Below are 20,094 nucleotides of genomic sequence, written 5' to 3' on the forward strand. Positions count from 1 at the left end.
GAGGAGGGAGGGGAGGAAGCATCCCCCACCCCGCCCGCTCTCCCCGCCGCTCCCGGGGGCCTTGCCCAAAAGTTGCCCGCGGAACCGTGGCCGCGCCGGGCGCGGCTCCCGCCCCCGGAGGGGCTGCCTCGCCTGCCGGGACCACTCGGCACCGTGCCCCGCGGGGAACCCGGCCCGCCGGTACCACATCCCCGCTCCTCGGGGGACGGGTCCGACCCGCGGAGCCTCCTTCCTCCGTCCCGCTGGGGACCCGTGTCTTGCTGGGACCCCCGCCCCAGTTCCACTGGGAACCGCGTCCTACCGAGAACCCCTTCCCTCTCCGGTCCAGCGGAGACATCCGCCCCGACGGGGAACCCTCTCCTACCGAGCCCCCCAACGCCCCGTCCCCGCTGGGGACCCCGTCCCGATCCCGCCGGAGGGTCTCACCGGGCGCCCCGTCCTCTCGGGACCCCCCTCCCGCTCCCACCGGGGACCCCCCTCCCGCTCCCCGTCCAACGCGGGTGTCCCTACCCCGCTCCCGCCATGCACCCCCGCGTCGCCGGGGCCCCTCCGGCCGCTCCGTCCCTCACCAGGGCGGGTTTGGCCGCCAGGCTGGGGTTTTCCACCATGCCGCCGGCTCCGAGCGCCGCCCGGGGCTCGCCCCGCCGTCCCGGGGGGCACGGCCGCCCGGCTGCTCCGCCCGGTCCCGGCCCCGGCCCGCCGCTCACATGGCGCCGCGCCCGCCGATATTTCTTTTATTCCGCAGCAGATGAGGGTGGGTGGGATTTTTCCCTCTTTTCTTTCTTTCCCTCTTTCTTCTTTTTTTTTTTTTTTTTTTTTTTTGCAACAAGTGGCAGTCAGACAGCAACACCCCTCCCCGCTCCCATTTGCTAGCGCACGTCCAGGGAGTCACCCGGGGAGGGCTGGGCTTACGGCAGCCCCGGGGGATCGCCCCGGACCGGCCCGCCGAGAGCCGCCCTGCGCGGGGCCCGGGGCGCAAAGCGAGCGGGGGCGAGCCCCAGTCCGTGCCTGTGTGTGGGTCTGGAGACCGGCAGGGCGTGGGGTGTGTGCAGGGTGTGCACACAGATGTGTGTGAGGGGAAGGGAGTGTGGAGGAGAAAGGGCTGTGTGAGGGATCTGTGCACACGTGTGTAAGAGGGTGCTGCACCCATCGCACACCTCTTAGAGGTCTGTCTGTGTGTGCAGATACCTGTGTGTGCTGGCAGAAGGTGGGGGTGTGTGTGTACGTGTGTGCGCAGTGGGATGGATGAGCCGCCCCCACACGTGTGTGTGCTGGGTGTCTGAGCACCCCCGTGCCTGCGCACAGTGGGAGAAGTGAGTGCATTACACGTGTCTGTATGGGAGCCCCCACACACCCGCGGGAGTGTGCCCGCTGTTGAAGGTGTGTGTACGCCCTGGGAGTCCCTGTGGAGGGCGTGTGTCCATCACCTGGGGCAGTAACCATGTACAGGCATGGGTGAAGCCGTGTGCCCTGTCAGAGGGGCTGAGTGCCTGCAGAGTGCGCGCACACACGTGTGTTTGCTCTTGGGGACAATAATAAACGCCGTATATATATCCATGGGGAGCTTGGGTGTGTGTGTTTCGTGTTCACCTCTTGGTGCGTGCAATCTCTGCTGGGAGGGGTAGGAAGGGCAGGCATGTGCACACGTGCTTTTTTGGGGCAGGTGGGTGTGTGTGCTCATGCTACCAACCCTTGTGCAGGTGCCAAGGGGTGTTTGGGGCAAGCTCCAAGTGCTCCATCCTCGAGGGCTGGGGTATCACAGCAGTGTGAACCATGACCCTCAGCCTGGGACTTGGAAGGGAGCTTTGTGGCAGGTGCTGCGGGTGCCTGGCCCCTGGCTGAAGGGGTCAGATTGTAATGTGGCCTGGATGCCCAAAGAGGCTTCCTGGCACGGATAGACCAAGGTCATGTATCTCTGTCACTGGAATGGCTCAGTGCTCCTGGTTTGCCCTGTGGGGTAAACTGAGGCACCAGGCTATCATCAAGTGTGTTTCCAGATGTCAGACAAGGACAAGAGCACAGCACCTCTGCCTTAGGTCCTGCCTGCTGGCAGCATCCCCAGACTCTCTCACTCTCCCTCCACCTGCCTGTCTGCCAGGTTTTCCTGACTCCTTTCTCTATGGAGAAAACTTTGCCAGGAGGCAAAGGAGACACCTGCTCTTCCTTGCGCTTTTTTTGGCCAGGGCAGCTGCAGGGTTTGCATGGATGCCTGGTGAGCAGCATTACCCCACAACGCTGGGACACAAGGGATGCTGGCTTTGATCCCATCCCACAGCCAGAGCAGTTTGTCACTGAGACTTCCTACTGCTGCGCTGGGTTTTGGTGGCATGGGATGACAGCAGGTTGGGTGACAGAGGCTGGTGGCTCTGTCCCCTCCATGGCCATCTGTGTGCTGCAGGGGCCAGTGGCCAGCATGAGCCAAGTCCTCTCTTTTCCTCCAAACATCTCGAGAAAAAACAGCCACTGGCCATGCTGGTGGCAGCAGCTGACTTTGCTCTCATGCTCCATGGCCCAGCTCTGCCCCTCTCAGCACTTCCCTCCGGGGGAAAAGCTGCTGCTTCTGTGCTCTCCAGTCTCCATCTCATGAGAAACTACCCAGTGTCCTGCCATGGCTCTTGTGACTCTTGGGGCTCCTTAAGCTCCTGACACCTCAGCAGCATTTGACATAGTGCATCATGCTCACCAGGGAGGCTCTCCTGGAAAAATCAGACCATTCCCTTGGGAGTGCAGGGCAGCTCCCGACCCCGCAGGGCCCCCAGGCGCTGTTTATCTTTGCACAGGAGATAAATTAGCTGTCGGCCATCCTATTTCAGGGCTGGACAGCTGTAGCTTGCACTGGCCCATCCCATCCTGCTGCAGCAGAGGCAGGGATCTCCTGGTGCTTGCCAGGGCTAGTCAGTGTAGTGCTCTTGTTGAATTCCCACTGAGAAGATGAGACCTGGCCCAATTTCAGAGGGATCCACGGGGCCAGATGACTCTCAGGACTCGTTGCACAGGACCCCATGCCACATAGCTCCAGCTTCCCCTCCTAGTGCAGCTGCCTTGCACCCCAGTGTGCTGCACCCTCCGCTCTGGGCTGTGCCTTATCCCCTACGCACTGAAAGCTGTGCTGGATGGGGGTGAGACAGATGTGGTGACTTCTCCACGGCCCAACAGGAACCCCAGTGTTTGGGGAAGATCCCCTTCTGCAAGACAGAGGGGTTGCGGTGTTTGGGTCAGTTTAGCACCCAGGCCAGCTAGTGGCAACACCCAGGTCTCCAGGGGGTGCAGTGTGTCCCATTGCCTTGGACACAGCCACCAAGGGACCTGTCCTGCTGAGCTCCTCTCTAGAACCTCCACAGTGATAACAGCAGCTCTGGGGTTCGGCACATGTGTCAGGAAGGATGTCTGTGCTCAGGCTCTCCTAGGGGCTAGCAAGCAGGACCATGCCCCCTTTGCCCCCCTGCTCAGCATTTTGCACTGATGGGGTCTGGTGATGCTCCCAGCTGGAGAGAAATTCCCCAAATGGCTATTGACGGCTGCGGCTGAGGCGGCACAGATAGATAGTGGAGGTATAGATGGGCACAGCAGACAGCGGAGCAGAGTGAGAGATACTTGGAGCAGAGATACCGCAGGAGGAATCGAGAGATAGATCCTGTGGGCTGATCAATACCCACGGCATGTGGAGGGACAGCAAGATAAAGCAAGTTGCAGGGGGAAGGTGTTAGGAGGGCAGCGATCTGCATTTGTCCTGGTGACAGCTCTGGGGAGATGCCACTCATGGTTGCTTCAGCTGGGAGCCAGGGTGCGGGTGGCTGACTCTCCTTGCCCATCTCCAGCCACTCCATGAGGGTTTGGTGCACTTTGAGGTGCCCTGGGGTCCCATCTGGCCTCTGGACACCAAAAGGTGCATATTTCCTGGTACATCTTCTGTCTCTCCAGGAGTACCTGCTGCCTGTGGGTATTTTGAAGGATGCTGTGTCCCTAGGTAGCCAAAGGGGAAAGGGGCAAGCCCTGGCCCCAGCACAGGGGCTGTGCTGCAGCTGGGTGATTGCAGATGAGCTTCCAACCTGTGCCTCAGTTTCTCCATGAGAACCAAATGATGGCAAAGGCGCAGGCAACTGGGTCAGGCTAGCATGGACTTGGGCATGGATGGCACCAGAAGAAGAGGCAGAGGCACCAACAGCCTGCAGAACTTACTGTGTCCAGAACTCTTCTCTGCTGGTCATTGGAGACACTTACCTGATTAAGAGACTACAACCACCAAAGGGGTGGTTTTAGTGACTCTTTAATGAATTCTTGGCACTCAGTGCTCTGTGCTGGGATGGGGACAAACCCTCCTGCTGCAGCAGAGCAGCCAGGGTTTCTGGGTCTAAGCCCAGGGGGACCTTGCTGGCATTTGCCTGAGCCACACCATGCTGAGTGGTTTCTCTGCTTGTCCTTGTTTATTTCTTCATGCCAGCTGAACTGGGAATGCTGAGGGAGGAACCCCCAGAGCAGCCTTTTGCTTGGACAGGGCTGCTGGCCCTGCAGCCAGGCTGGGGGGGATCCCCCACCCGGGATGGAGTTATTGACACGGGCGCTACAGAAAACACTGCTGAGATTGTTCACACTAATGTTATTTAGCAGCAATATTTCCGTAATAAAAGAAATCAATGGGCAAGAGAAAAGACCTGTCCAGAGCTTTGATTTTCTTATTTTAATGGCATACTTATTTACTCCCACCAGCGTGCCCATCGGATTTTCATTACGCGGCCTTCGCTGTAAGTGGAGCGGTATTGATACGAGCTGCTGAGTTAGCGCCTTGCCGCGCGGGCCAGCTCGGGTGGGATTGCTCGTGTTCCCCAGAGGGGCCCTGCCAAACCCCAGGGATCAGGCCTGTTGTGGGGCCAGGGAGGCCTGCCAACCCACAGGAACACACATACGTGCACACACAGAGCCTGCCCATGTGTACACACACACAAACACAGCCCGCCCGTCCGTGAACACACGGGGTGCACACCTGCTGCCATGTGCACTGCAGGCTGTGCACACACAGGTGTGACACACTCGTGTCACCTGCATGGGCACACACACACAGAGGAACAAAACTCTTCTGACTACACCCATGCACACAGTCCTACCTACATGTGCCCTAGAACTCACACACCTGCACTTGCTCTGTATGGACAGATGCCTGATTGTCCTACCTATTTATAAATGTGTGCCAGCCCCACCTGTTGTGCCCACACCTGTCTGAAAACTATTCTCTTCTACCTATATGCACATACGACCTGTGAACACACACACACAGACCCACATGTGTGATACATGTGTGCACCTACGTGTGTGTGTGTGTGCGTGCACAAACCTCTCAAAACCACCTGCTATGTGTGGGTCCAACCACCCTCAGGGGGCCAGACTCAGCACTGCCACTATCCCTCAAAAGGATGGAGCTCTCTGACCGCCAGGATTGTCCATGGAAACAGGACATGGCACCAGCCCAGGCTTTTGGTCACCAGTGACTGCAGTGGCGAGAGGAGTAACAGCACCATCTTCTGCCAATTCCCGGGAGCTGAGACAGGGCTGATCCTGCCCCGCGCTGTACCCCCAGCTCCCAGGACCTTGAGTGGGGTGATACAGCTTCTCCAGGGACATCCAGCTGTCAGCAGGACTGCTACTGAGGCTGGAGCTGGCTTTCACCATGGTAGGGCTCAGCACACTCCAGAGACTCTTCCGGAGACCCAAGTGTGTGGGACGAACAACTTTATTACTCTCTTTTCAGGTAGCAAATTAAGAACTAGCCCATGTGCAGGGCTGCTGGTCAGCAGAACGGGGACAGTCCGGGGAGCAGGAAGATCAACATGCTACAGGCCCGGGTGGCCAGGGAGACACTCGTGTGTTTGGCAGCAGAACGGAGGTGAAAGTCCACCAAGCAGTGAGCTCACACGGGTCTCACCTCAGGGGTGCAAGCAGGGTGCACGGCTGGGTTTGGTTGGAGGATTACAGCACTCTCTTGGCAGCCGGGATCCCATGCCGGGAGCCGAGCAGAGTGACTGTCTGCAGGGGGACTCACACAGGGTAAGTGTTTTGAGGGGCGAGATCCCATCCTGAGCTAGTACAGACGTTTGGGCACTCAAGGACACTGGGTACGTGCATAGCCAAGAGGCCACGCAGAACGGGGTCTCCATTAAGGCGACAGACGGTGGGTTTCCCCCTTGGGGGGCACGGCCGGGAGAGGACTCTGTGGGGAAGTGACCCTCTTCCAGCCCCAGCCATCCCCAAAGGCAGGTGACACACAGGGGAGCAGGGGGCCCTCCAGCACAGAACCTGGGCATCCCCCCACTGCCAGGGGGTTTCAGCACTGATCCTGCCCCGTGCCAGGGTGACACTGTGTGCTGCCAACCCGCATCAGCAGGGATGGAGCCACGGGAGACGCTGCCAGCTGGACACAGCACTTAGCGCTGCCCGCAGTCCCGGCAGGCTGCCAGAGACACGGGGGAACTGAGTGGCCGACCTCTGCAAGGGGTGCTCTGGTATGGTCTACCCTGTGCACCCTGCCCCGAGGGCAGCATCATTCCCCTGATGCCTCAGGAAATCTTTTGGGGCTCGGGGATACCCAGCTCCAGCTTCTCTCCCGCTGCATGCTGAGGGCACATAGGGGTGTTTGTACACTGCAAGGCCACTCCAGCCCTGAGGGATGGAAAAGCAGGACGTGACTCCAATAAAAAGAAGGGACAGGCAGGTAGTAAAGAGAACTGACGTTCTGTGTTGCTGGAGGTCCCTCTGTCCTGGCACCCTGTTGGCCTGTGGGGAAAGGACAGAACAATTGGGGAAGGCACAGGGGATCTCCTGCTGCCTCTGCTAGAACCTGGGCTCGGGGAGGAAGAGAAAACAGCTGGGAGGAAAGGAGCCAACTGGGCTCAGCAGGGTGCCCTGGTGAGATGGGCTCAGCACCCAAAGGTGCTGAAGAAGGCATTTGCTTCCAGGAGCAGGCCCTTTGCGTAGACACGCAGGGTGTAGAAGAGGGTGACAAAGTCCTGAGTGCTGAAGAGGGTGTCAGCCAGGGCGAAGGCGAGTGTGGAGGGGATGAAGCCCCGGCCGTACTCCACCATCCAGGTGCCTGCACTCCACTGCACTGACGTGGCCTCTCCTGCCTGGTGCACGATGGTGTCCCCTGCCAAAACACACAACCAGCACAGCTCCCAGTGGCTGTCCCGCATCACGCCCAAACAGGAGACACAGGATTACGGCCTGCAGGATTGAACCTTCCAAACCCACCACCAGCCTTGCTCGCTTTTCTCTTACTGCCACCCACTGAGATGCTGGGATGTGCCACTGGGGACTCAAACTGCTCTATCCTGAGCTCTTGGCTTCTGTCAGCTTAAAGGAATGGCCTCTACAACAGCAAGTGGCTGTGCCCCAAAGACTTGGATGCAGCCCACAGGTCACCATACTGCTGCACTTACCTGGATAGTAGATCTCACTTCTGGTGGTCCCCTCCTTCCACTGCCGGAATGTCCCCGAGATGATGGTGTCAGAAATGTCTGCCCAGTAGCGACCTGTGGGAGGACAGACAACACTGGCTCAGTGTCTCCCTGCCAGGGACAGCACACGAGCCCAGGTCTAATTCATTGAGCAGGGGGGTCAGGATGGCAGCCCCAGTGCCTCAATACACCAAGAAGTGCCAACAGCTCTGGTACCCCCACTGTCTGTGTGAAGAGCCATACACCGCCAGCCAGGACTGCTTGGTGTCCTTAAGCCCCATCATTTCTGATTTCTTTGGCATTTGCTCCCTCCTGAAGCACTGGGAGATGAGATGTGTGGCATTGCCTGCCAGCTGGATGCGGAGAGTCCTGGCCACACAGCATGTCACACACAGAGACCTGCAGATGCTGCAGGACACCATGGAGGCTGGTCCCCTTGCAGGGAGTGTTTGGCCAGCATCATTCACCCCATACAAGTAGTGAAGCAGTGGGCTTCCTGTGCTGGGCACATAGTGGCCAGCTGAAAGAGAGGAGCAGAAATAGCTTGGAGGATTCCCCTGCCCAGCAGCCCCTGCTTACCTGAGTGTCCCGCAGTGTCCACAGCAGTCCCGAAGAGAAGCACGTACTCGGTGAGCGAGGCATGGAGCAGGCACATGGAGCCCATCCACCCGCCCGCATTCACAAACACCCACTGCAGGTCCTCGTCTGGCAGGATGTGGCCTGGGTGCTTCTTTCGCAGCTCCACAATGATCTTGGAGAAAGCCAGCTCATGGTCCAGCCCTGCAGCACCCAGGGCCACTGTAAGTCCCTGGCACAGAGAAAGCTCAGCCGACCACCCTCCCAAATCCCGTGCACAGACACAGGGTCTCAGCACACCCTTGGAGAGAGCTGCATAGGGAAGGTAACTCCTCTCTCCAGCTCTCAGCTCCTGTTGACCCAGCTCCACCGCCTCCCTGGATGGTGATGGAGGATAAGCATCACCGAGTGCTCCAGACCTACAGCCCACCCCGGATGCTGGGCAGCATGGGAGACCCAAGGAAGGTGACAGTGCCCCTGTCCTGGTGACATGCAGCCCCGACCAAACTCCCTGTGCCCTATGGGGACGGCCCTCTTCTGATGCCCCAGGCCTGATCCAACCAGGCTGGATGATTCCGCTGCCCGTCCAGTTTGCCCTCCTTTGCTCCCCATCTTCCACCCCGCTTCCCCGCGTTCCCTGTTGCTGTCCCCCGATCCCCTCCCTGTCCCAGTCCTGTTGCCCAGGCCCAGCTCCCTGCCCCTCCCTGCCCCCGGCCCCATTCCCTCCATGATCCCAACCCCCCCGTACCGCACTCTCCTCGGTCCTTCGTCCCCCGCTACGGCTCCCCCCTCCAGCCTAGGCCGCCGCTCCCCGCCACGTCCCGGCTCCTCTCTCCATCCCCAGCCCCCCGCCCATCCCCATCCCCATCCCCATCCCCATCCCCATCCCCATCCCCACCGCCATCCCTCCTCGGCCCCGCTCCCCGCCGCCCCTCCGCGTCCCCACGGGCGGCGCGTACCCGCGTGGTGCCGGGCGAGCTGTGCGATCTCGGCGGGGCTGAACTCGTAGCGCTTGGCCGCCAGCCACCCGCGCAGCCCCTGCAGCAGCAGCGCCAGCGCGCCCAGCGCCAGCCCGGCCCGCAGCGCCCGCCGCCCCCACGCCGCGCCCATCCCGCGCTCCGCCGGCACCGGGACGGGACCCGGGCCGGGACCCGCCCCCGCCGCGGCCACGCCACGCACGGCCCGGGCGGCTGCGCCGGCGCGGCGGGGCGGGGCGGAGGCTGGAAGGGGCCGAGCCCGCCGGGTTTCCGGGAGTGGGGAGGCATGGAGCCATCGCTGGCGGGCGAGGCGGAGGGGGCCGGCCGGTTCCGCGCCAGCGGTACGGATGGGGTTGCTTTCCTCCATCCTTCCCTTCAGGCGGAGCGCAGCACGACCCCGGGAAGCGGGAGCTGCGGGGACCTTCCCTGCCCGGAGCTGCTGGGACAGGGAGGAAGGGAAGAGGCTGAGGAGGGCGTGCAGAGCCTGGCTGGTCCCCTGAGGGGCCGTGGCGGGGCGGGGTGCGGGTCCCCCGGTGCGGCGGGGCCTGCCCTGATGCCCGCTGCTCTCGCTCCCCGCAGAGCACCAGCACGTTCGCTACAACCCGCTGCGGGACGACTGGGTGCTGGTATCGGCCCACCGGGTAAAGCGCCCTTGGCAGGGTCAGCTGGAGAAGCCGCCCCCCGAGGACGTGCCCCGCTGGGACCCCAAGAACCCCCTCTGCCCCGGGGCCACCCGGGCCAACGGCGAGGTAGCATCAGGGACACGGGGACCCGGGCTCCCCCTGCCACCCCCTCCTGCTTTTACACCGTCTCTCACCCTGGCAGGTGAACCCCAACTACGAGGGTACTTTCGTCTTCCCAAATGACTTCCCTGCACTGCAGCCTGACGCTCCAGAGCCTGGTAACTTTGGGGAGTGGAGCGGGCTGCTGGGAAGCCCCTCACCTGAGTCCTAGGGCTGCTGCAGGGGGGCCTGGAGAGGCTTGGCTTCTGCCTCAGCACCTTCTGCCTGCCCACTCTCTGTCCTTCCCCAGATGACAGTGATCACCCCTTGTTTCGAGCTGCCCCAGCCCGGGGTGTGTGGTAAGTACCTACATGGCTCCAGTGGGTTTGGGACACAGCTTGTCAAGACCCTGTGGAATGGTGCTCCACTGGGTCTGCTACCCTCATGCAGTGCCTATTCTCTACACACCTGCTCAGTTTTGGGGTCATTCCGGGAGTTTTGGCCCCATCCTTTGTCCCACTGCACCCAGCAAAGCTGTGAGGGACCCTGGAGACGCCCGCAGTCGCAGCTATGCGTGTTCCCTCTACAGCAAGGTGATGTGTTTCCACCCCTGGTCGGACCTGACGCTGCCCCTCATGTCCCTGCCAGAGATCCGGGCTGTCATCGATGCGTGGGCAGAGCTGGCAACTGAGCTGGGGGCTTCCTACCCCTGGGTGCAGGTGTGGGGCTGGTGGGGGCTGCTCTTTTGTGGGTGAAGGTGGGAAGCCAGCGCTGGGTGCTCTGGCTGTACTTGGGCTTGGGAACACCCTAATTGTGTGTGGGTCTCCTGCTTTGTGCCCTTTGAGCCTTGGTGCCCTGCTGAGACTTTCCTTGTGGGTGTGAGGCTCTGTTCTGCTGTGCTGGGGACACCAGGACAGCCAGCAGTGGGGACCGCGTGGCTGGGACCTGCTGGCTGCACCTCTTCCTCTTCCCTTAGATCTTCGAGAACAAGGGAGCGATGATGGGCTGCTCCAACCCGCACCCCCACTGCCAGGTGAGGTTGTCCCACCTGTGACCTGGCTAAACTACAAAGTCCCTGTGGTGACCCTACAACAAACCCTGAGGGCAGATGTGAACGGTAATCACCCTGCCCTGGTCCCGAAGCTTTTTACAGTGAGGATACCCCTGTGTCTGTCCTGCCGTCTCCCCTCTGGGGACTGTCCCTTGTGGCTGCCACATGCCAGACTCTCCACCTGGTGGCAGCAGGGACCTCCAGATGGGCAGCGCGACTTAGGGGTACGAGCTCCTCAGTCCTGTGCCCCAATGTCCCCCCCAGGTGTGGGCCAGCAGCTTCCTCCCGAACGAGGCACGCCTGGAGGACCAGACCCAGCGCCAGCACCTGAGCCAGCACGGCGTGCCCATGCTGCTGGAGTATGCTGAGCAGGAGGCTTGCCGAAAGGTGAAGACGTGGATGTTGTTGTATCCCCTCCCTGGGAACTGGTTGTGTGCCACGGTGGGCCCTAGGACTGCTCTGTGGTGTCTGACACCCCCCTGCAGTGTTACAGGTTTGGGACAGAGTGGCTGGACAGTGGCCAGGCTAAAAGGGTGCTGGTTGACAGCTGACTGACTGGATATGAGCCTGCAGTGTGCCCAGGTGGCCAAGAAGGCCAGTGATACCTGGCCAGTATCAGGAACAGTGCGGCCAGCAGGATCAGGGAAGTCTTTCTTCTCCCATACTTGGCACTGGTGGGGCTGCACCTTAAATACTGTGTCAGTTCTGGGCCCCCCAATTTCAGAAAGATATTGAGATGCTCGAATTCATCTGGACAAGGGCAGCAAGGCTGCCCTATGAAGAACAGCTGAGGGAGCTGGGTGTATTTGACCTGGAAATAAAGGAGGCTTAGGGGAAACCTTATCACTCTCTACAGCTCCCTGAAAGGAGGTTTTAGTCAGTGGGGGGATTGGTCTTTTTTGCCAGGTAACCGGTGACAGGACAAGACAAGACTGCCAGGGGAAGTTTGGCTAGATATTAGGAAAAAATTTTTCACTGGAAGAGTGGGCATTGGAATGGGCTGGCCAGGGAAGTGCTGAAGTCAAAAAGACTGGGTGTGGCACTCAGGGCCGGGGTTTAGTTGATAAGGTGGTGTTAGGTCATAGGTTGGACTTGATGATCTGAAAGGTCTTTTCCAACTTAGCTGATTCTGTGATTCTGTGCCCTGCAGGAACGGCTGGTGGTGGAGAATGCGGACTGGCTGGTCGTGGTGCCATACTGGGCTACCTGGCCATACCAGACCCTGCTGCTGCCCCGCCGCCATGTCTGTCGCCTCCAGGACCTCAGTGACAGTGAGAAGGACAGTGAGTGGCTCTGAGCTTTGTTGTACCCATCCCATGTCCTTTGGGCTTGACCTTTGTTAGGAGGCAGCTGTGCTGGTGCTGGAGGGCTTATATCCTTGGAGTGGGGGCTGCCAAACCTAGCTGAGGAGGGGAATGGCACTTCTGTTTGTTAGGGTAAGAACTAGTTGTTTTGTTTGGGCACAGCCAGCACTGCTGGTGGAGCTCATGTCCTTTTGGGGTGATGAAGCACAAGGTGCTCCTTGCTTTGGTAGGGAGCTTCTCCTGCTGCATTGCTTCAGCAAGTGAGTGGGGAGGGGTGGGAATTCCCAAGTGCATCCCTCCTGCCTGTCACTGATGTCCACCCAGGGAGAGGTGCTGCAGGTGGCTCCACTGAACACCTGGCAAGCTGCTGGCCAGCTCGGGGTGTGAATCACTGTCACTTTTCTGCAGACCTGGCCTCCATCATGCAGAGGCTGCTCATCAAGTACGACAACCTCTTTGAAGTCTCCTTCCCCTACTCCATGGGCTGGCATGGTGAGTGGCATGGCTCTGCAGTCTTTCCATCCATATCCCTGTCCCCTCCCTGCAGCTCATACGGTGCCTCTACCCGCTGCAGGAGCCCCCACAGGCCCCTACCTGCAGGAGGACTGCAGGCACTGGCAGCTCCATGCCCACTACTACCCCCCTTTGCTGCGCTCCGCCACCGTCCGCAAGTTCATGGTGGGATACGAGATGCTGGCACAGGCACAGAGGGACCTCACCCCGGAGCAGGTGGGGGCAGCTCAGGGGAACTGGGGGAGCCAGGGGCTTGTGTGCCAGGGCTGTCCCTGGGAGCAGCCCCTGGCTGTCCCTTGTGCTGTGTCCTGCAGGCAGCCGAGCGCCTGAGGAGCCTCCCCGAGGTGCACTACAAGAAGAGAGCTGAGGAGGTGTGATGGAGAACAGCAGAGCATCCAGTCCTCGGATGTGAGTGTGAGGGAGGGATCTTAACTCCTTTCCACCACTACCTGAAAGGAGGTCATAGCCAAGTGGGGGTTGGTTTCCTTCTCCTGGATAACTAATGATAGGACGAGAGGGAACTGCCTGAAGTTGTGCTAGGGGGCGTTTAGATTGGATGTTGGGGAATATTTCTTCACTGCAAGGGTGATCAGACATTGGAACAGGCTGCCCACAGAAGTGGTAGAATCACTGTGCCTGTGTTAAAAAAAATGTGTAAATGTGGCACTTAGGGTGTGGTTCAGTGGTGGTCTTCACAGTGCTACGCTAACAGTAGAGGTTTAAAATTGTATCATTTGGTGTGCTCGCTGAGGCCACAAGTCGGCTGGGAGTGGTGAGAACCGAGGTCTGGGAATTCGTGTCAGATGTGAGCCCTCTGAGCTCCCAGATTCTCCTGAACCTTGTCACGGCTGGGCTGGTTTTTGGGACTGGTTTTGCCTGTTTGGGGACTCAGAGCCTAATTCTGTGGCATCCTTGTGTAGGTGGTGTTCCTTGTCTCTTTCACCATCCCAGGCTCTTGTCTTCTGCCCCCATGGCATGCTCCTGCCACCACTCAAGGGCTAACCCTCCTTTCCAGTCCAGTCTCACTGGTGAGACTGGCAGTTCTGCCCCTGGAGGGGTACAACCCTCCTGGACAATAAAACCTGGAAGCAAAGTGCCTCTCCCTGTGCTCTCGTGGCTCTCAGCCCTAGGTGGGAGGTTTGGGGTCGCTGGTGATGACCCCCAGCTGCTGGTGGGGGTAACACAGGGCCCAGAGGATGTGCCTGTAGCCCAATACCTGTTGCTCCTGTCCCTGCCCTTGCGCTGTCTCCTCTTCCTCCCTGGGGGGAGCTCTTAGTCTATCTGAGTGCTGCAGGCTTGTGGAGGAGTGGGAAACAGGGAGGAGGAATGGATGCAGCCGAAGGCTTAGCTGGGAGAGGGCTGAGCTCTGGCAGACTTGCTGCACGGAGGCTGCTGGCTGAGATGCTCAGCTCTGGAGCTGTTCCTCTTCACCCTCTCTGGCTGGGACTGCTGGGCAGCAGCCCTCATGCTGCCTTCTGCAGGTACAGGGACTGCTGGGGTGCAGGTTCATCGCCTGGGGGCTGCCAGGGAGTCCAGTTGTTTTTCTGGCGCTGCTCCCCTCTTCACTGTGCTCACCCATGGGGTGAGGCGGTGGCAGCTTGGACCCTGGGCCAGGCTGGGGGATATTCTACTCACCTCTGTCTGCTCTCCTCCCATTCCCTCCAGGAAAGCCCTGGGACTCTGCAGGGGTAGGTGATGGACAGTGATGCCATCACAGCTGATGTGAGGGGATGCCAAGCACTATGTACCCTCACTCTTCACAAATTGTTTTTATTTGTCACTAATGAGCCATTCTCACAACGCTCTAATGAGACCCCTCTCCTTGTCAAGTATATGAGTGTGCTCCTGGGAGCTTGAAATACCTTGCAAGGAGAGAAATGCTCTCCTCCTACCTCCAAGACGACAGTTCAAGGAGAGAACTGTATTCCCTGTGCCACATCTGTGCATTGCTCCCCTCTTGTATCCATGGGGCTGGGGCAGATGGAAGAGCCTCCTGGCCTGTGTGATGCTGGATGCCCTCCTACGTGCTGCTCATACCCTTCTCTGTCCCAGAGCCCACAAACTGCCCTCACCTGACCTCAGTGCTCTCCCCGGTGCTCCGGGGCTGTGGGGAGGGGCTGGTGGCTGTCCCTTGAGCTTGGAGCCGTGATTGTACACAGCATCCCTCACCATCGGGGCGGCCCGGCTGGGAATCTGGCCTCTTGCAAAAATGACTTCTCCCCTCCTGGAACAAGCAGAGTCCATTTGGTCTCCAAAAGGCCGTCGTGAGCTTTTTCCATTGCAACAAGTGCCTCCGCTCCGACTTTCCAACTTCCCCGCTTATTCTCCCGGGTCCTGGGAAAGCAGCAACAAATTGCCTTAAGTGTGGCAATGCAGCTCGGGGTAATTAGCCGCTGAACCGGTTGTAACGAAGCTAGTCATCTCCCTGCACGCACAGTTAGCTCTGATTTAATGGCCCGGCGGCTCCCAGCCCGGGCTGCCGCTCCTCGGCCCGCGGCCGTAAATGAGACTCGCAGTTGAGTCAAGCGGTATTAAACTTTACAGTCGCCGTCTTTAAAAACGGGACTCTCTCCAATAAATCAGGGCGAGTGGGATTGTAAATATCGAGGCTGGATCCATATTGCTTAATTAAACAGCAGCTAATGAACAGCCTGTTTGTTGTGCCGTGATTTAGGGGGGAGGCTGGGGAGGCAGTGCGTGCTGAGGAGGGCTGGTGCCAGGGTGCCCTCTGCTGCAGGTACCAGCTGCTCAGGTTTATCTGCTGCTAAAAAATCTCAGCGATGGCCTGAGAGTTAGTTTGGTTTTTAAAATTGAAACGCCCCTCTCATTATTGAAATCTGAAACGGGGTGAAAGCAGCAGTTAGAGGAGGGGGTACACCCAGGTGTGAGTGCTTGACCCTGGTTGTGCTCAGATCCAACCTCCTCTTGCCTTCAGGCTTTTAGCTTGTGCACGGGGGTGTGAAAAGCTGGAGGGAAGCAATGAGCCTTTCCCATGGCACAGGGAGGCATCAGGATGGTGCAAATGGAGCTACTGGGGATGGAAAGGCATTGCAATTCATAGGAACCATTGCTGGTGTGCTGTAAAGCCCAAAGCCTTTTATACTTTGGTAGTTGCAGTCCAGCTGTAATTAAAAAGTGATTTATTGCAGGGAGATTAAAAAAGTCTAGCTGGTGAGGGATGAGGGAGTGGAGGGCCTGCAGGGTACCCAGCTATTGTTCTTGACCTGAGAGTATCAAAGGGGAACAGAGGCCCATTGGGGTTCCCCATAAGGATCTTCCTTGATGCTGTTTCATTTCTCCAGGGGAGCTGTTGGAAATCCTGGGAAAAGCATCTCTGTGACTGGGTCATCCTTGTCCTGAGTCTCCATCTCCCAGCATGAGGGCAGAAACATCCTCTCCAATCACTGCCCTGAGCTGCTCTGGAAGGGTGTGCAGGGCAGGTGGTGGGGAGGGTGAGAGGAGCTCAAGCATGGAATTTATGAATTAAAAGCCACTGGCGTCCTGTAGAGGTGTTTGCACCCTCTGTGGTACATTAATGGGTCTGTGAGGGATTAGGAAAGAGACAGAATGCTGCTGCAGCGGGCTGGCACAAGCTATGCTCGGCAAGGAGCAAGGAATACAGCCAGTGGGGGATCCAGAGATGCTTGAGGGGGTGTGGCCAGGAATTTATTTTAATTTCTGTCCCATTTTCTGATGCTTGAAAGAAATAAATGGAAAGAAATGGATCAATTTGCTAAGGGATGTGGCTTCCCCAAAGCTTCTGGAGCTTTGTCTCTACTGAAATGAGCCAATGTCCTTGCCTGGGTTGCAGCAGTGGCTGTGTCCATCACTGTGCCTGCCCTGCACGTTGGGGAGTCCCAGAGCACCCCCAGCTCTGACACTGACTCCTTCTGTGGCCGTGGGTGAGGCCAGTCTGGGGGGGCAGAGACCATTTGGCATGAGCACTTGATGGTTGAGGCAGCTGTTGGAGGCAGGTCCATCACCTTTGGCTGGGTCTCCGTGTCCTTGGCACCTGCCAAAGGCTCCCGGGCTGCAGACAAGCTGAACATCTTGAGTCCCCACTCCTGCCCACGCCTCTTCCTCTTCCCCCTGCCTTCCAGTGCAGGGGAGACAATAAAATTCTAAGCAAAGGAAGTTAATCTGTGACTGGTGTGTTTTAATCAGAAAGAAAAGTTACGAGTTGAGGCCTGCTGGCTCCTGCCACGCTGCAGTTTTACTGTCCTTCCTGATACCAGGTTAATGGCTGTCATTTCATTCCGGTTTTACTATTGGATTTGCCCTTATTTTTCAGTTTCTCCTTGTCTGCTGCTGCCTGTGACTGAGTAGGGGTTTTGGCAATGGAATAAGGAAGAAATGAATACATTTTTAGGGAGGAAGAGAGGAAGGATGAAAGGGAGAAATGGAGGAAAGGAGAAGAAAAGGAAGGAGAGGAGAGTGGGGAGCAGGGAAGGAGAGAAGGCTAAATCCCTCCCATTTCTATTTAAAAGACATCATCAGGCACTCACCATGAAAACAATTAATGATTTTAAGCAGATTCTAAACACTCTGGTGCCCTGAAGCAGACAGGCTCCATGCAGTGGGAAGATTTGGTGTGCCAGGAGAATGCAAATCAAAACCCAGGCCCCTTTTAGATCTTGTCTTAGCTGGCCATGCAAGAGCAGCTGGGGCAGCAAAGAGCACCCAGTTTGTCCTGAGCCATGTGGTGCATCTTCCCTGGGTTTGGGGAGTTCAGACTAGCAGGGAACAGTTTTGGAGGTGTTTCGCCCGTGTTTCAGACAGCTGGTGTGTTTTCCTCTGCTGATGGTCACTGAGTCCTTCCTGCAAGGCATTTTCAGAGCCCTTGGGGACCATGAGTTGTGGAATGGCTGCTGGTCCCAGGTGGATACAGTGGAATGTGTGGATGCTGCCTAGCAACCTCTGCATGGACTTCAGGATAGCAGCCCCTAGGGTGGAATTTAGTTGGTTAATCATCTGGTGATTAAATACTGATAATTAGATTAAATTAATATAGGTAATTAAATGCTGTCACATTACAACATCCATGTGGTCAGTAAGCACTGGCCCCCCAAATTTCCTGCATGCCTGGTGTTGGGGAGGCACCTTGGGGCTTTGGCTCTTGGCAGTGGTGACCTGTCATTGCATGTGGTGTGAGCCTTTCCCATCCTGGGACCCCATCCCAGAGTCAGTGGCCTCTGCTTAGAGCAAGAGAAGCAACGGGAGCGTGCAGATTGCAGCTGGATTCAACCCAGACAAAACTCTCTGGGGATGGAGGGGAGCAGGTGTGGGTGGGAGAGCAGGGAAGTGGTCTGGGATAGGGGCAGCCAAAGGGAAGGTGATCTTTGACTGCCAAAGGGAATTACCCACCAGCAGTGGTGCTGGAAGAATGCTGAAGCCCCTGCAGCACCCAGGGTCTGGTGTGGCTGAGATTGGACACCCTGGCTGTGCCTGGCACACCCTTGCTGCTGGAGCCAGCTGTGAAAGCTCACAGACATCTGTGCCTGCCCCGTGGGGAGGGATCCCCCTTCATCCTGATGTTCCAGAGAGGAAATCTACATTTTTGTTAATTGTCATGAGTAATGCTGAGAAGTCTGCTACAAAGCCCCAGGAGCAGCAAGACATTGCTATGCCAGGATGAATCTGAGGTGGAAAATCGTTCCCTGAGGTATGCCTAGGCATGAGGTGACTCCTGCCAGAAGCAGAGCCCTTGGGAGAGAGGAGGATGTGCAGAGATACTAATTGGATGCTAATAAGTGAGTAATTAGTAGATCACCAGCCTCCTTGATGCCCCTGGGGCTCCCTTGCCCAGCTCCAAGCCAAACCACCTGCTTCAATGTACCTACGGTGGCTTGAGCCCCACAGGATATGGCTGGATATGGCCCCATGCACAGTGACAGGCTCAACCACAACAAAATATCCTCATAAATTGCCCTCATGAAACAAAACAAATAAAAGCCAAAAGTACATTTACAGCCTGTTTGCTTTTAGTGTTTAATCCCTCACTTGTTTTACCCACATTTATCTCTATATCAGGGCAGCTCCTCCACTCCCTCATGGCTTTGTGCTTGGGCAGAGAGACAGGCAGGGAGGACTCCTGGGCTGCCTGTGCTGTCCCTGTGGAAAAGGCGCTGCCCCCCTCCTGTGCCTCAGTTTCCCCGTGGCTCAGATAGGATCAATCACGCAGAGGCAGACTCCATTGGCTGATCAGGCAGTGGGAACCACCGTGACAGCCCTGCAGATGCCTCTGGGCTTTTATAGAACCCTTGGGTCTTCCTCGGTGTGACGCCCTCGCAGTCACTCTGGCTTGGATGGCTCCGTCCTGTCTTGCACAGGTCTTGAAGATGTGAGAAAAACGTTTCCCAGCCCTGGGACTGGCTGCTGCCCCAAAACAATGCTGTGCAACAAACCCCTGGGTTTGCACACTCAAACTGCCAGCTTAATATTTAATTCAGACAGTAAAATTATCTAGTTTTAATTTAATTTTTAAAATCGAATTTTTAATTCTCACACAGGCAAGAAACAGAGAGTGAAGCCAGAATGGGTCCCCAGGATGCTAGCTTGCTTTTTAACCCTTCCCATCCTGCTTTCAAATTCCTCTTGGGATCAGAAACGCTCAAAAAGCATCTGTCTGGTTCCAGCTGCTTCTAATGTGCTTCAGCAACAGCAGGACTCTGCTCCATCACAGCCCGTCAGGTCACCTCAGAAGTAGCAGATCCATTGGCACAGGAGAAAAGGAATGACCCCCAGCCTCTGCTGGGGTCTAAAATTCCCTCCGCCCTGGAAAGGACTAGCCGACACATCAGGAACTTGGAATGATTATGATAAAACCTGTGGGACACCAAGGGCATCACTATGATTTGTGCTGTCTAAATGTTAATCAGAATAATAATGCCTATTGAGACAGCTGTTTTAAAAGGCTGTGATGTCGGAGTAAAAATTCCAATAAAACTCTATTAGCCCTTCCTCGTTACACTAATGGTGCCTGCTGCTAAAAGCCCCCTGCTATAGACACCCGTATTAATGGGCTTATTACAGGAAATAAAATCTGAGGCTGAACATTACAGTGAAGCCTGATTAATTCAGCAAGGTAATCTTTTTTTTCTTCCCCCTCCTCTCTGTCTGTTCTTTTTCTCCCCCTCTTTATTTAATGAATGTACTTCTTGAACTGCTAACTTTTGAGCTTTTCATGGAGTTTGGGGATGATTTTAAACTGATCTCGTTCACAAAGGGATGAATCTTTGAGCCAGCTCCTGGTGCAAATGGGGGGGAAGGCTTCTCAGATATCTCCATCAAACCAGGGAAGAGGAAAAGCAGCCAGACTAGGAGTGAAGAGGTTAGAGAGGGGGAAACAATGGATGTCCCAGGGATATCCACCTGGAGTAGTGGCTTGTGGGCTGGGATAGCTTGTCACTTGTCACCAGGCAGGTGCATGTGACATTGGCCAAGGTGAAGCTGCTGGGGGCAAGCAGCATCTGCCCTCAGCTGCTCCTTCCATCCTTTCTTGTCCTG

The 20,094-nt window shown here is 57.4% G+C and overlaps 2 protein-coding genes across 9 annotated transcripts; one reads left to right on the forward strand and one right to left on the reverse strand.

Moving 5' to 3' along the window:
* Positions 1-5,707: 5,707 nt before the first annotated feature.
* SIGMAR1 (sigma non-opioid intracellular receptor 1) lies at positions 5,708-9,131 on the reverse strand. Of its 2 annotated transcripts, XM_033086358.1 has the most exons (4): positions 8,981-9,131; positions 8,025-8,225; positions 7,428-7,520; positions 5,708-7,135 (listed from the first exon to the last, which is right to left on the reverse strand). In XM_033086358.1, the coding sequence occupies exons 1-4, from the start codon at positions 9,129-9,131 to the stop codon at positions 6,909-6,911; spliced, it is 672 nt and encodes a 223-aa protein (XP_032942249.1). In that variant the 3' UTR covers positions 5,708-6,908. The 2 variants fall into 2 exon arrangements, with proteins under 2 accessions (XP_032942249.1, XP_032942250.1); XM_033086359.1 differs by lacking the exon at positions 8,981-9,131 and having other exon boundaries at positions 8,072-8,123.
* A 111-nt stretch (positions 9,132-9,242) lies between these two features.
* GALT (galactose-1-phosphate uridylyltransferase) lies at positions 9,243-19,757 on the forward strand. 7 transcript variants are annotated; one of them, XR_004420793.1, is made up of 12 exons: positions 9,243-9,339; positions 9,578-9,747; positions 9,824-9,899; positions 10,031-10,079; positions 10,310-10,439; positions 10,697-10,753; positions 11,036-11,158; positions 11,922-12,054; positions 12,484-12,567; positions 12,650-12,804; positions 12,903-14,069; positions 14,254-15,237. XR_004420793.1 is itself a non-coding variant. In XM_033086078.1 (12 exons), exons 1-11 carry the CDS (start codon positions 9,285-9,287, stop codon positions 12,963-12,965), a joined length of 1,095 nt encoding a protein of 364 aa, XP_032941969.1. In that variant the 5' UTR covers positions 9,243-9,284; the 3' UTR covers positions 12,966-12,996; positions 19,224-19,757. The 7 variants fall into 7 exon arrangements, 6 of the variants coding, with proteins under 6 accessions (XP_032941969.1, XP_032941971.1, XP_032941970.1 ...); XM_033086078.1 differs by lacking the exon at positions 14,254-15,237 and adding an exon at positions 19,224-19,757 and having other exon boundaries at positions 12,903-12,996; XM_033086080.2 differs by lacking the exon at positions 14,254-15,237 and adding an exon at positions 19,098-19,178 and having other exon boundaries at positions 12,903-12,996.
* The last annotated feature ends 337 nt before the right edge of the window (positions 19,758-20,094 follow it).

The sequence above is a fragment of the Catharus ustulatus genome, chromosome Z (assembly GCF_009819885.2).
Source record: "Catharus ustulatus isolate bCatUst1 chromosome Z, bCatUst1.pri.v2, whole genome shotgun sequence".
Classification (NCBI taxonomy): domain Eukaryota; kingdom Metazoa; phylum Chordata; class Aves; order Passeriformes; family Turdidae; genus Catharus; species Catharus ustulatus.